Source organism: Protomyctophum parallelum (genome assembly GCF_964188405.1).
Source record: "Protomyctophum parallelum genome assembly, chromosome: 14".
Lineage (NCBI taxonomy): Eukaryota > Metazoa > Chordata > Actinopteri > Myctophiformes > Myctophidae > Protomyctophum > Protomyctophum parallelum.
Window position 1 is genome coordinate 25,934,372 of NC_139709.1, and position 15,694 is coordinate 25,950,065.

Here is a 15,694-nt window from a genome sequence, read left to right on the forward strand (position 1 = left end):
ATTTTAGTATAAACTGACTAACTGACTAACTGTGCATTATACCCAATGAAGCCGTTTGCAGAGGTGGAGGTGTTACACACCTGTCACTTTATATGCTATACTACCATTATTATGATAGTAGTTGAATTCTACTTCTTCTTGATCAATTCAATACCCGTTTGAATCTCCTACAGAACCTTCTTCCTCTTGCCAATATAACTTATTAATAAGCAGCATGATCTCAAATGAAAAGATGTTTGGTTCACTTTGCAGTGCACGTATATAAGCTAGACTTCACATTTTAATTGAGCTCTGACAACTAGCTCGAACATTCACTGGAATATCTCATCAAATTCCAATGACATACAGTATAGCCTCACTGAAGCAATGCGATAAGAATTCAATTAATCAAATCATTGAATGACGAGAAGATTAATCAATATGTTTTTAGTAATCAAATAATTGGTTTTAGCGACGTATCATCTGCAGCATTCCAATATGGGCCATTAGAACTTCACCAACATGTGAATGCTTGTCTTTGTTCCAGAAGGCAGCTCTCCAATGAGGCAGACTGCAGCGTTAAATCCTCAGGCAGGACCCATCTGGCAGTCTAGACTTAAAGCATAAACGTGACCTCACCTTTGCCATTGGGGTCTCAAGGGTTTTGGAACAACCTGCCTGAAGAGATTATGCTAGCCAGATCACTGTCTTCTGTTCTTTTGTATGTCTTCGAAAAAACTAAATTTTATAAACTTCCTTTAGGCATTTTTTTTTACTCCCTTGTTTTATTATTCTTTTGTCGATTATCCACTGAGAGTTGTTCTGTACTGTTGTTCTGGCAACTGTGGAGCGCTCCGTTTGTTTTAAAAGATGCTCTAAATAAAGATTGTATTATTTCAAAATGTAAAGTTATGACACCTGCATGCCCCAGGCTCCTATTAGATGGGCGATAAGACTTCCAATCAATATCACGATTCCATCCGTTAGTCACCCACGCCTCCATAGGAAGGAGCCGCCGGTCCAACACCCGCCGGCACCGCTACGTCTGTGGAAACTTGGACCACCTGTCCTGGAGCTGCCCCCAGCGGGAGCAAGACATTAGTATGGCCTCTGCCGCTCCCTGGGACGGTGTAAAGCCCTGTCTGTACGGGAGAGATAGGCCACGGAAGCGTTCCAACCGACCTGTCAAAGTGGAAGGCCAAGATACACATGCTCTGATCCACTCGGGGAGCGCTGTCACTCTCGTGCGACCCGCCTACGCCGGCCACATCGAGATGTATTCATTTTTGAGTGGTGCAACCACTCCTACAACCAGCAATGTCCGTGTTCACCTATGTGTTGGTTCACCTATGTGTTGGTTCACCTATGTATGTGTATCTGAGCACCAGTATTTGACTATTATTACCAGTAGGGGCGCTGTGCCAGAAACAGAGAGAGAGATAGTGCTGCTCTGTTGCCTACTAATGAGAGAGAGAGAGAGGAGGAGGAGGAGGAGGGGGGGGGGGGGAGAGGGGAGTTGCACCACTCAGTTCACACAGGTGTGATTTTTTGTTAATTGCTTAGCACTAGTTTACAGGATGGGGAGGTTTTAAACTAGACTGTTTTGTTTTTTGAGTGCATAAAGAAGGCTCACCTTGGCTCCTCCAGAGGAGGACTTGTCCTTGCTGCTGCTCCCTGTGGAGCCTAGCGAACGCCTCCGCTGCTCCTGCTGCTCCTCCACCTCCGCCTTCAGGTGCTCGATGTGCACCAGGTAGGCCTGCTCCTGCGCCTCCCTCGTGCTCAGGCGCAACTCCACTGCCTTCTTCTCCTTCTCCAGGAGGTACAGCTGGGCCTTCAGCTCTGCCATCTCCTCCTGGAGAGGAGAGGAGAGGAGAGGAGTATGTAGTGGTGTCATGCTCATGGAACGCAGTACCACACCGTGGTACCAGTAATATTTTGACGAGCACGCGCAGGGACGGAACGGTGCATGTGCGTGCACACTAGAACGCGTCCCCCTAGATTCAAGAGAAGACGCACCTAATGAACCTCGCGTCACCAGACTTTCCAAGTCCCCCCACCCCCTATTTTCACGCCGTGTCAAGTACCGTGCCGAATTAAATGGCTGCTACTTTGCAGAACAACAGGACAGCTTTGTTTACCTGAGCGCACGTAGCCTATACGGTAAGCATGCACACTTACAGCAGTAGGCTATGGCTCCAGTAGGCTACTGCTGCTGTGAGGTGTTCTGCACACAAGAAGAATGCCTCATCCTCCATCAAAGAACAGATTCATTCGTCCAAAGCAAACTTTTTAGTTTCGCTAGTGTGCAGTAGGCCTAAAGATGTTTGTCTGACTATTTTAAGTCTACTGTTTTGTTTGTGTCTAAAACTCTCACACTACTTAACAATAGGCTTAGGCTATATCAGCTGTTCTGTGTGCATACCGTGATGCGCACATGCACATGCATGTGACATCATTAAAACGCTGTGGTACCAGTAAAAAAAAAACACCATGACACCACTGGGGGTATGAATTAAGCAATATTACACGAGAGGCTGTGCTTTATCGTGATTATTGGCACACCAGTGATGTGGTCAGGAAGGAGGCTTTAGCAGAGTTCAGCAAGGGTCACTGCGTTTGGGCGGTCCTTGACATGAAAAAGTTTGAGAACCACTGATATTGAAACACATGTTTCTCAGAAAACTGTTAGCATTTAGAAGACATTTTTAAGAATCTAACTCAGGTTTTGGGTTAACTACCAAGTGCCAAAGACGTGTACAGATGTCTTATCAAATAAATAACCGTAGGAGGCCTAGGACGTCTAAAGGTGTTTTATATTGATTAACGTAGGCCCTGACCCTAAGCTACATCTGGCTAGCTCTGGAATGCTAGCACGAGGTATACGATGTATACGGTTGCGGTTATGGTTATGTTTCGGATGACTTAGATATGCGATTTTAACATTGGTGGCTTTAAGTTTCGGTTCACGGACCTGGGCAATTATTTTTCCTCAAGCAAATCCGCTCAGAATAAATGGTAAATGGTGCATTTATATAGCGCCTTTATCCAAGTCGCTTTGCATAGATTGTGCATTACATTCACCCATTCACACACACATTCATACACCGATGGCGGCGGAAACCATGCAAGGCACCAACAAGCACATCAGGAGCAATTAGGGGTTCAGTGTCTTGCTCAAGGACACTCCGACACTAACTCTGGGGGAGCCCGGGTTCGAACTGGCAACCTTGTGGTTACCATCCAGCCACTCTAACCCTGAGCCACCGCCGCCCCATTGGAAGGCACGGCAGAGGCTACAATAATGAATTAATAGCTGGCTACATAAGTGTTAATTAGTATGTGTAATGCTCCTCCAACGGTACCTTCATAGCCATCAGCTCCTGCATGAGGACGGCGTTCTCCAGGTCCAGGCGGTGCGTCTCTCCGCGGGGCTTCACCTCCAGGCTGAGCGGGTCCACGTGGACGCTCTCCAGGTCCAGCATGGTGAGCTTGACGGCCGCGCGGTCGTTCTTCAGCTGCTGCACGTAGTCCTTCAGCCGCTGCTCGTCCTCCTTGGAGAAGTCTGTGTCACACGAGCTGGCCGTGGAGCTGGTGGTGCTGCATGGGAGAGGAAGACAAGGACCACGTCAAATAGATGGTGGTGCTGCTGGGAAGAGGACGAGAAGAATCACGTCAAATAGAGCATACACGGGCAACTAGGTAGGTGAAGTGGGCAGCCGTGAAGCAGTGCTCGGGGACTTAATACGGCCTGGAGGTTAATATCGGAATACTGATATATTATTGATTTCAGCTGTTACAAATGAAACATGGAAACAGGACCCGCTTTAATTACTTAAGTCTATTATATTAGTAGCTCAAATATAAAGACAAGTGAACGAGAAGAGAAGTTGGTTTACAAAGTCGTCGCAGAGCTGTGTGTGTGTGTGTGTGTGTGTGTGTGTGTGTGTGTGTGTGTGTGCGTGCGTGCGTGCGTGCATGCGTGCGTGCGTGCGTGCGTGTGTGTGTGTGTGTGTGCGCACGCGCACACGCACGTGAGTGTGTATGTCACTCTGTCCTCAACAATGACTCAATACACTGCACTTACTGTATCATCAAATCACAACACAAGGCCATGAAACATCAACTATTAGATCTCAAACTCAATATCTGACATGTAGTGTGGTGAGGAACATTGCTGAACCACTTAGGGTTATATCTGATCAAACTGAGGAAGGATGTTCTGTGTTTGCATTGCTGAAAACCAAGTGCACAATGTTCAGCGAAGACAAGAGCGAGGACACCACAATGAAAAATACAATCATGTCAGACAAAAAGTGGAAAGTAATAATAGTAAGTAAGGAGTAAAAATGTATAAATGAATGTATTTAAACTAGAAATGCACTCTGTGGAGGTGCCAACTTGCACCTTGCACACAACACAAGTAGGCCATACATACATGTGCGCAAGCAGAAGCAGAGTACACAAGTACTGCTACCGTACTAACTAATGTCTATTATAACTGCTGTTCTAAATCCTTTAGATCCGTTATTGACCTTATACCAACCTTGAAACGTACCTTCAACAGCCAATAAGGGACCACCATTCTCATTCTTGCCCGACAGACAACACTGACATACGATACGACCGACATATGCAGCGCGCTCTGCTTGCGCAAGTAATAAATAAATGACTCAAGTCATATATATCAGCTTGCATTCCATTCTCTTGCATATTGTACCTTAGTGGGTATTTCTGTAGTTGCGTTTGTAGTAGTCTAGTCATGGTGCGGTGGGGGAAGTGTCCTATTGGCCGTATAGGGCTAATGGCCATTGGCTTAGAGGCCAGCCAATCAAGCAAATCTCGCCACTAGACCAACGTGACTAGAATAGAAAGTCTGATCATTGATCAGCTCTGCAAGCTGATAAAAAGTACACAAGTTAAATTTGAGCTTAGTGATGCATTTCTTTTCCCTGGTATTTTTCCCATCATACAGTGAGTCACACTGAGATCATGAAAGAAGAGATACTGATATCGATCCATGCACACCAAGGTACAGTATATGCCTTGGGCGGTTATACACACGCACGCTGCACTGGGAGGGAGTGAAAGCTCAAGAGAACATTCTTCCAAAAGCACCATGGTAACAAATTCTCCCACATCATAATATCACAACAGCCAACACAACTGAAAATCCCATTCATTGAGGGAAGAAAATGAAGGGCATCCGACTGTACTCCAAAAGCCCAGAGTTTATTAACTGTATTTCTGTCCTGACTCCAGTCTCACCTGGTGTGGCTGTTGGGAGGACAGACTCTCCAGTTTCACCTGGTGTGGCTGTTGGAGGACAGACTCTCCAGTCTCACCTGGTGTGGCTGTTGGAGGACAGACTCTCCAGTCTCACCTGGTGTGGCTGTTGGAGGACAGACTCTCCAGTCTCACCTGGTGTGGCTGTTGGAGGACAGACTCTCCAGTCTCACCTGGTGTGGCTGTTGGAGGACAGACTCTCCAGTCTCACCTGGTGTGGCTGTTGGAGGACAGACTCTCCAGCTCACCTGGTGTGGCTGTTGGAGGACAGACTCTCCAGCTCACCTGGTGTGGCTGTTGGAGGACAGACTCTCCCAGGGCTGGACGGTGCAGCCGCCGACGGTGAAGGCCGCTCCGCCACAGCTCCCGTCCAGGCGCGTCAGCAGCTCCTTGGCTGTGTTCTCCGCCGTCTTCCGGCTGTCCTGGGCCCTCTTGAGGATCTGGCTGGTGCTCTCCTCGCCGCACTGATCTCCTACGCATGCACATGCACACACACACACGCACACACATCATTATTATTATAATTATTATTATTACGATTATTTTGGAAGCACGGAGAAGTTGAGTGACACAGGCAAGCGTGGTCCCGTGAAATTGTCACGCGCGTCCTTGTTTGCACACACGCCGACGGGCGACTAGACCTGGATTGAGTTTGAGATTTCTTTTCACGGCCCACCACAACCCCCAATGAACTGATCCAGGTGAGAGCGCCTGCGTCACTCGCTGAAGGGGCCTTGCGCTTGAAACCTACCGGTCGCACTAGCATGAGCGCACGGACGCTGATTTATCTAATGCTCCTTGGAAATGAATGCAGCCACTCTCACTGGCCACGCACGGAAGCTCCACTGGGCCAGGATTGACGAGAACAGTTGTGCACAAACCTGCCGACTTTTTTTTGGGTGGGTTCCAAGCGTCTCACATCCTTTGGTCTGGTCTTTCTCAGACACCATAATACACTGAATGTCTTTCAGCATATAGTTGCTGTCCGGTCCAAAACCGTTATTCTTCAGGAAATGGAATTTGATCCAATGGATCCAATGTAATCATTTCATTGTCATAAGCTCTTGTTTTCGTTGGTGTGATATTTATAAAACCCACAGACACACTTTTGCATTCACTTATTTATTTTTTATTCCAAAAATAGCAGGTCTATAAGCTCTCAGCGCGTTGCATTGCAATGCATTGTGTGCTTGTAGATCGGCTATTTTTGCAACTTTTGTGTGACGCTGCAGTATCATGATGAAGTAGGGCATTGATTTCTGAAAATATAAATAGTAGAAATATGGAGATACAAGGATAGCAACGATATCATTATTTGCACCCATCTGCAGAGCACAGGGCAACCTGACTCAGTCAGTTCTCATTACCAGAAAATATTTTTTGCTCAGTGGAATGCAGTTGCCATTGTGTTTTTTGAATAACCCCCACAGCCTCTAGTCTAAAGAATAGCTGCTTCCCCTGCCACACAATCACCTAGCTGACAGCTGTGTTCAGAATTGTTCTCATTAGCGGCAGTATTGAGCTGATCCATTCATGCCCAGCTCAAGCAAGAATGCTGTTGTGAACGCACGCCATTCACTTCCAAGGAGGTCTATAGCACCATTTGTTCAATTTCTGTCCTTTTCTCCAGTATTGAAACATCTCAGACATTCGTTTCATTGATTCAATTAACAACAAAAAATATATTGTGGTTAGAGGCCAATATACGGTAGAAAGACCCAATGATAAAAGCATGGCCAAGTGAGTGTCTCTGAAGAGAGATAGATCATCAGCTGAACCTCTGGATCTCCTTCACAACAGTGGAAGCTGTGACCTTGTCCCCGAGACAAGGAAAGCCTGCGTATGGGTATCATTTTTCCACCAGCTCTCCTACTGTATGTTTTTCTCTGTAATGTCTCAGTTGATGTGCTATCCACCTTGTCAGTGCCACTATATAGAACTGTATTTCTCCACTTTAGTCTCCACACAGCCAATATAACACTGGTAATAATATATAATATTTTAGTTTTCATTATATTAAAGTCACAATACAATGTTATTGTGCCAATAAATACATATTTATCCGAATCTATTGTGATATTTGATTTTATCTCAGCCCTAGTTAGCACGGTTGCCTCACAGAAAGAAGGCCCTGATTCTTTGCATGTTCCCTGTTAGTGTGAGTTTCCTACCACATAAAGATACATTATTAGGGACATGCTCCTGCCTCGGGGCTAGAGCTGCGTGGTCCCCGAGCACTGCTTCACGGCTGCCCACTTCACCTACTGTACTAGTTAGGATGGGGCAACTGCAGAGGACAAACGTTTCCACTGGAATCAATGAAGTATAACTTAGCTAAAAGCGTTAAAGGACCTATAACATAAAATTCAACTTTTTCAATTTCTTTTGTGTTTCTGGGGCTCCCATGTGTGTTTTCTATCCCCACAAATAACCAATTTTGAACAATCAGGCTTTCATGTCATATGGGTGTTTTAAGGGAAATTACTCTCAGGAACAGCTCGACTGATTTTGGCCTCATCGTGATGTCATCAATGTCACCCTACTTTGTATAATTCCTCCTCTTCTTCAGTCTTCAGTTCCAAATTTGCATTTCCACTTGTTTACAATGTCCACCATTGTTGATTTTCCAAGCTGGCATGGAATGGAAACAAGCCTGGTTTTATCTAGCATCAGTATTATAATGACTCAAATATTAAATAATCTGCATATCAGCACCCCCACCACCTCAGGACATTGTGGTACTGCAGCTAAAACTGCTTTCAAAGTCCAGAAAGAAATGACAAGGCCTGGTTATATCAGAGTGGTGATTGAGGCTCAAACCATTAGAAATAACTTTGAGGGACATAGACAATATGATTATTAAATATTAAAAGCAGTTTTAAAATGCATGTTATTTGCCCTTTAACTGAAACCTGGTGGTTATGTGTACTAGATTTTCAGGCAGCCTTAAAATCTAGACTTATATTGTGCTGATCAGAGCAATGATCACCCAGTTATGGCCATTTGAAGTGTTTAAAGCTGCTGTGACACTGCAGTAGTGTCTTGCAATTTGTTTTTGTTTCTCCGGTGGGACTATTCTCATGCCAGGCCCCTGAACAGTGTTTGGTGCCAGGTTTGATGCAGATCGGGGCAACAGTGCGCCTGTGGCCCGCTGGGGGGCCCTGGCTGAGCTGGTGTGCCTGCCTATTCCCATGGCAGACCCCTGAACATGGTCTGTGCCAAGTTGGGTGCGGATCGGAGCAACGGGCGTGTCGCAAGTCCAAATGTTACGTTTGTGACATCGTCCACTGTCGGTCCACCAACCCACCCTCTAGGCAAGTTTAATATAGGATACATAAATCGTGCATTTGGTAAATGGTTTTTATCCAAAGGTCTTTACATAGATTGTGCATTACATTCACCCATACACCCATACACTCATACACCGATAGCGGAGGAAACCAACCTGCACCTCAGGAGCAATTACAGGTTCAGAGTCTTGCTCAAGGACACTTCGACACTAACTCTGGGGGAGCCTGGGATCGAACAGGGAACCTCAGGTTTTTTCCCCATCCGGCCACTCTACCCCTGAGCCACTGGCGCCCTGAACATAAGAACAAAGTGTTTCTTTACCTACGGAGCCGACTCCAGCTGCTCTGAACTGTCCCAGGACCAGGTTCTGCTCACTCTCTGCCAAAGCCAACAGCAGTTCATAAGCCTCGATGCACTGCTCACTGGAGGACACACACACGTACGCACACACACACACACACACGTCAGATAAACACACAACACAGAACAGAAATGGTTCAGATGGCATCTTTCATAGACAGACAGTATTTGCAGTGCTTTGCAGATTCTCATGCCTACAAGTAAAGCTGCATGCACCACTCTCCCATGGCAGCACTAAACTCATCCATACCAATATCTGAAAGGCTAATAAATGTATATATACATACGGTATGCGTATACAATATACATACATATTATATATGTATTGCGCACGCACACACACACACACACACACACACACACACACACTTTAAATGCACCAAAATATTAGACAGACAGGTAGATTCCTACACTTTACGCAGGCTCTGGCTCTGTTAATCTAATTAAAAGGCTGACTGTAGGCTTGGTCAGGGACATACCTCATCAGGTACCACATCACATACAAAGGCAGAGGCCCGTGGCAAGCACACTGGCTTAGAATAAATGCTAATGAGATGCTAATGAGGGTTCAACCATACAAGGTAAGAAGATGAAATTGAATAGGCCAGGGGTATGGATTTAACTGTATGTGTGCTTTAAACAATTCAAAACAGGTAAGCATCTATGTCATTTTAGCTATATATTAATCATATAATTTTGCCGGGTTTTTTTTGCACACTCAATAGTTCTGGCCAGACATTTCATCATTATAATTGGACCAAAGCACCTCATGTTGTGATATATTAGACATACTGTAGGTAACAAACTTTCATGTTATCAACTCCCAACATGAATAACCTATTTTAATACCTAAATTAATATTCTGGCTAAACATCATGCTTGTAAGGACATACTGTGGAAGAGTATACCGGTAATTGTTGACCAGATGTTGACCAGATGTTGTATTTTTAATTAGCTAAAAGCATGAAAACACAAAATCAATTTCCCTGTCCCCATCCATAGTGGTCGCCTCCTTCAACTGCACTGGATCTTTTTCCCTTTCTTGCTGCTCCTTGCAGCAATATGGGTTCCCCTGTTGCTGTCAGGGAGAAACCTTGTATGTCCCAAACTGAAACAGGGCTCCATTTGATTCAATGGAAGTATGAGGATCTTGATACTTTTCATTGGTTAAATAATTATTGTAAAACCTGCAGACTGAAATAAAGGGTGCTATAAAAAACAATAACAAAATATGGACATACAGGTTTCCATCCGACAGCGACCTTATGAAATTCATGTGACTTCTTCCCCGACATCCTGTGTGTGCATGTGTGTATGTATGTGTGTGTGTGCGTGCGTGCGTGCGTGCGCATGTGTAGGGACGGGTTTACCACTGGGATGGGTGGACTGCAGCCCTGGGGCCCCTGACAGATTTGTGTTTAGTTACTGTATATTTAGTTTTACTCTATTAATTACTCTAGCTCAGGGGCCTCAACTCCTATAAATCCGGCAGTGTGTGTGTGTTTGTGTGTGTGTGTTACTATTCTGTACCTGTACTGCAGTGCCAGTCTGAGAGCGGTAGCGTTGGACTCATATTTGCCCACCAGCATGCTCATCCTCTCAGCGTTGCCCTTACACTCCTCCAGAGTGATGGTCAGCAGGTCGTTCTGAGACTTCAGGTGTTCAATGCGGCTAGAGGACACACACAAGCACACACGCACGGGCACACAGTTACATATCGTTGCTGTAGGGCAGAAACCTCGCAAATGAATGCTCCAAGCAAGCTTGTAGATCCTCTAATTTAGAAAAATATGTAAAGTGAAAGTGGTTTGTGGGTTTTTGTAAATATTGAACCAAGTACCATTTTGGACACGCAAGGTTTCCACTCAACAGCAATGATATATAGTTCATTTAAAACCAATGGCCTTCCAAGGCCTCTCTTGCCGTTATCATTTTAGAGACCTCAGCCCTCCTCGTGCTCGCTGCAGTCAGCCAGAATAACACTTCTTCTCTCATGAATAGAATTATGAACCTAATTCTGTTCCTTTGCACTGATAAAAAAAAAAGTGTGAAGCATCATTTCAAATAGACTCGGTTTTCTGTTTTAGCACTGATGATAGCGCTGATAACCTTAAAACCTGTGCATTACTAACACAAACAGTGTATTCATGGTGCTCAGCAGAGACTACTGCACCCTAAAAAAAGACCCATTCATGCAGTTGAGTGGTGGAAAGCTGGCACTTGTCAGTGGTGTACATTTACTCCAAGTACTGTACAATTTTGAGATATTCTTTTACTGGAGTATTTCCGATTTTCAATACTTTTACCAATACATCTCAGAAACAAAATAGTGTACTTTTACTCTACTGCAATTACTTGAAAACTTTAGTTACTAGTTATTTACTTTATTACAAAACATTTAACCACTCAACTCAGCATTTTATATACTATTTTATATAATGAAACTAGTTGATCTGTTGTGAGTTTGTCAATTTGCTATCTTCAAAAGATCTTTAAAACGTTCTGGGTCATTCTGTATAGAGTACATTTGCCTTTAGTACTTAAAGTATAGTATGATGCCAACAACATTGTGTGGAACCTGGACCATGGGATGTCAACAGTCCAGTGTAAACGACAACAATATTTATTTACCTCTGCACCACATGAGCGCTAGCGTTCCCGATCCTGGGGGCGAACATCTGGCGGAAATAGCAGATCTACTTGAGTAGATCAGCTATTTTCGGGGAAGATATTTAGTGCAGAGGGAAAAAGGAGGGGACTAGTACAGAGCCCTGGGGAATCCAGTTAACTAAGTACTGTATATAGGGTTTAAGATTCGTTACAGTATGTACATGGGGATATATTCACAAACATTCTTAAAGGGATTGAATTGTAGATAGAAAATAGCAGCACATTTAGAACTTTTGCACTGCAAAATATAGGCCAGTTTTATTCCAATGTTTACAGTACATTACCAAGGAAAATAAACCTCCTGAAAAAAAGACATCTAGCGCAGAGGCAATCAGCGAGAATCTAGGGGATTTGTTTATCATCTAGGTCCCAGATGATTAAAACATGGCTCCAATGCCCATTTATTTACATACTGTACTGTATGTATGTATCACTGATTGGGCCATTAAAACAAGCTAATGCTCGTATATCAGTTGCTGCTTGCAAGCTGTATTCGTCACTGTAGCTACCCCGTGTAACACTTTAAAACAGTATAGAAGCTTACAGTAATTCAGAGCCAATCATGGTCCACAAAACCCAAATTGCACCTTCTTCACCCCTAAATCAACCAAGGCAATACTCTTACATAGTCCAAGATCAATGACAATGGCCATGTTCACATGCATACAGTGCACCCAGAATACACTCTTATCCCAGCCATTGTCTTGTTCTAAACAGAGTTGCGTTTGCTGGTTTGATTCCAATATCCCTGTTTCTATGAGCCTCTAACAGTTTTTTCTAGAGAACTTTGAAACGCTTGCTAGAGCATTAAGGCAGTCGCATCAACAAGATTTTGGTTCCAGTGGTAATAGCCGGGCAGCCAGTCACACAACATTTGAGAGGACCTGTGATGTTATACTACATCACAGTACTTTTGCCTTTAGCTGATCTACATACAAGCTCTCAGTCTCTTGTATATCTGCCATGTTTTTGAGTGGTGCAACCACTCCTACAACCAGCAATATCCGTGTGTATCATGAGCATGAGTGGTGTGCGCATGCGTGAAACCAATGCTGCATCGTAGCAACACACATCAATGCTGCGTGCGTGCGGTATCGCACGTGTGTGTGTAGTGCCTAGCACGTAGCAACACACACGTCAATGCTGCATGCGCTGCGTGCGTGCGGTATCGCACGTAGCAACACAATGCTGCGTCGTAGCAACACACATCAATGCTGCGTGCGCTGCGTGCGTGCGGTATCGCACGTGTGTGTGTAGTCGCACGTGTGTGTGTGTAGTGCCTAGCAGTGCACGTAGCAACACAATGCTGCGTCAAGCATCCAAAGTATGAGAGAATGCAATGTGAAATACTGTATGTCCTGTAAGTAGACTTGGCAATAAAACTAGTGTTGACTAATCATTACACGTTGCTCTTATTTTGAAGAGAAAGTTATTGCAAAGGAAGTCTGTTTCAGTTGTAAACAAGCTACTATGACAAAAGTCCCAAAGTGTCGTTCTCCTCTCATAGTGGTATGTGGACTGTGGTAGTCGTCGCTAAACCATGCGACAATCATTATTATGATTATTATGCACAACACTGGGATTATTTATGGACCTGCAGCAGTAGGTGAGTAATTACTTTTATCTATGTTGGACGTTTGTGTTGCTGCATCATGAGCTTGGAGATCTGCTGTGTTGCTGCATCATGAGCTTGGAGATCTGCTATTTTCAACTGTACTGTACTTCAAGTGCAATTTCTTATAATAGACGGAACTCTTTTGTAATGTGAAAAATGACAACTTGATACTTTTGAGCCAGGTTGCTTTGGTGGTTTAATACAAACATCCTGTAATGTTGTAATAATTTTTAGGGTTGAAACAGTTAATTGAAATAGTTGACTATAAAACAAAATATTTTAATAAAATACTAAATGTTTTGTTTTAAAAATGTATTCTTTATAAATACAGCAAAATACCAAAAATAGCAGATCTGCAAGCTCCCACGTTACGTTATGTGTATTTGTAAAAATAAAAATAATAAGTTGTCATATGTCAGCATGTAGACCTGAATGAATGCATTTAGCTACTTAAATCCTATTTTGGATATGTCATATGTTTCAAAATTCTAATAAATTCTAATCATAACAAAATGTAAACCTACAGTTAGTGGCATTTTAGTAGAGTTAAGTCAAGGTCGTACGATTTGTCACACGTTACGGCAGTGAAATTTGTTCTCCGCATTTGATCCATCTTTTGCAGCGGTGAGCCGCCGCCAAGGAGTGTCGAGCTGCAGCCGTGCCCCGCTCGGGAATCATTTGATTAGTTGATTTGACCCCCCCAATCCAACCCATTGATGCTGAGTGTCAAGCAGGGGGGCATTGGGTCCCATTTGTATGATTTTGATGCTATTTTAACTAATTCATATGCCTGTGAACCCCTTGGAAAACCCTCAAGGACCCCTGGGGGCCCCCAGACCCCACTTTGAGAACCACTGCTTTATATTAACTCAAGTCATACACTCATTTTAGTGAACAGATCAGACTGTAACATCAATTTTTGAGTGGTGCAACCACTCCTACAACCAGCAATGTGCGTGTACACCTATGTGTATCAGTGGTCATGAGCACGAGTATGTCACTTATTAATACCAGTAGGGGGCGCCAGAAACAGAGACAGGGGTAGTGCTGTGCCTTCTGCTTGCTAATGAGAGAGAGAGAGAGAGAGAGAGAGAGAGAGAGAGAGAGAGGAAGGGGGGGGGGGGGGGGGGGGGGGGGAGTTGCACCACTCGGTTCACACAGGTGTGATTTTTCTATTCATCTGGTCATTAAGGTCCACAGAATAAGAGGCCTGCTCTGCCGGAAACATTGTGAAAAAAAGTTATGGCCATTTTTGTATACCACACCATAGAAAACATATTATGGCAACATTTTCCAAATATCATTATGCTTTAATAAGTAGTATGTGGCATGTCAAACTAGGGGGTTTTCATGATTCTGAATCCATTCTAGGCATTCGTTTTTTGCACAAAAAACACTCATTGGGCTAAAAGAAAACTGTATTCCTTGAGCTTTTGGGCCTGTGGCCCCTCGACTATAAGAAGTGATTTTTTTGGAGGAGCGGCCATAGCCGAGTGGAAGGCAAGACACTTAACCACTAGCCACTAATCAAAGCCACCTGAGTAGCCATCATCTGGGTCAAGTTGTAAAAACTATTTCTACACCCCCCTATTGATCATTTTGAAACTTTACCAGGTATATCAGGGTTGCCATAGCCAGTAAAATGGCATTATGGTGTGTATGTTAAAACATTATATGGTGTTAACATGCACTTTTATCGAGTAGCGTGAACTGAGGATTTTGCCTGTAAACATGTCCAATGTTTTATCAAGTTGGGCCGTGTAAAATAATATTGAAAAAGCAAAAACTTGGTATAGTGGTCACCTGTTGAGCCTCTCCGTCTCCACCTCAAACTCCCGTATCTTGCTCTCGGAGATGGCCGAGCCGTGGGAGTACAGGGTCTGGAAGATCTCCTGGATGTTGGAGCAGTCCTGCAGGGAATGGGCCAGGTGCTCTGCTACGTTACTGGACACCTGCACACAGCCACAGCACAACACTTACATCTAGTTTCACTTATTTAGAGATTTTCAGAGGAAAATCACTACTATCGATGTCGAGTCACGTTTTTGAGGGGCGCTAGCCCCTCCTACAGGTTTAATGTTTGTCTTTAGTTCACTGTTTGTTTTGTAAACGCCATTGACAATGAAGGGAAAATGTACGTCATAATGTGCCTCATTATGTCATATTGTCTCTTTATTGTTAATGGCGTTTAATGTTTGTGTTGGCACCGTTTGTTTTACATCACCATTAAAGCACCTAATCAACATGAGTTAGACTTTAATATATTAGCGCCCCTCACTTCACACGGGTGTGATTTTTTGTACTTTGAACTAGACCCATATTTTTAAATCCTCTTTTCATTAATAAACAGGAGAGACCAACTGGTCCACACTGATCATACATGACATATGCCAACGGAACTTAATGGCAACTACGCACAATGCAACACTACTGCCTTACTTACAGTAGTGCGTATGTTGGCAAAACCACCAAAAACGTAAGCAATGTATACGTATG

General features: G+C 44.0%; 1 protein-coding gene across 5 annotated transcripts in view; it reads right to left on the reverse strand.

Annotated features, from left to right (window-relative positions):
- mcc (MCC regulator of WNT signaling pathway) overlaps positions 1-15,694 on the reverse strand; it is a 67,727-nt gene that overhangs the window by 3,640 nt on the left and 48,393 nt on the right. For 4 of the 5 annotated variants that reach the window (XM_083782104.1, XM_083782107.1, XM_083782106.1 and 1 more), the window contains 6 exons: positions 15,002-15,150; positions 10,444-10,584; positions 8,875-8,975; positions 5,548-5,734; positions 3,342-3,576; positions 1,613-1,831 (listed from right to left, as the gene is read on the reverse strand). In XM_083782104.1, coding sequence (XP_083638230.1) covers positions 1,613-1,831; positions 3,342-3,576; positions 5,548-5,734; positions 8,875-8,975; positions 10,444-10,584; positions 15,002-15,150 — 1,032 coding nt within the window. The remainder of the gene's footprint in view (positions 1-1,612; positions 1,832-3,341; positions 3,577-5,547; positions 5,735-8,874; positions 8,976-10,443; positions 10,585-15,001; positions 15,151-15,694) is intronic. The other variant, XM_083782105.1, reaches the window with a different exon arrangement.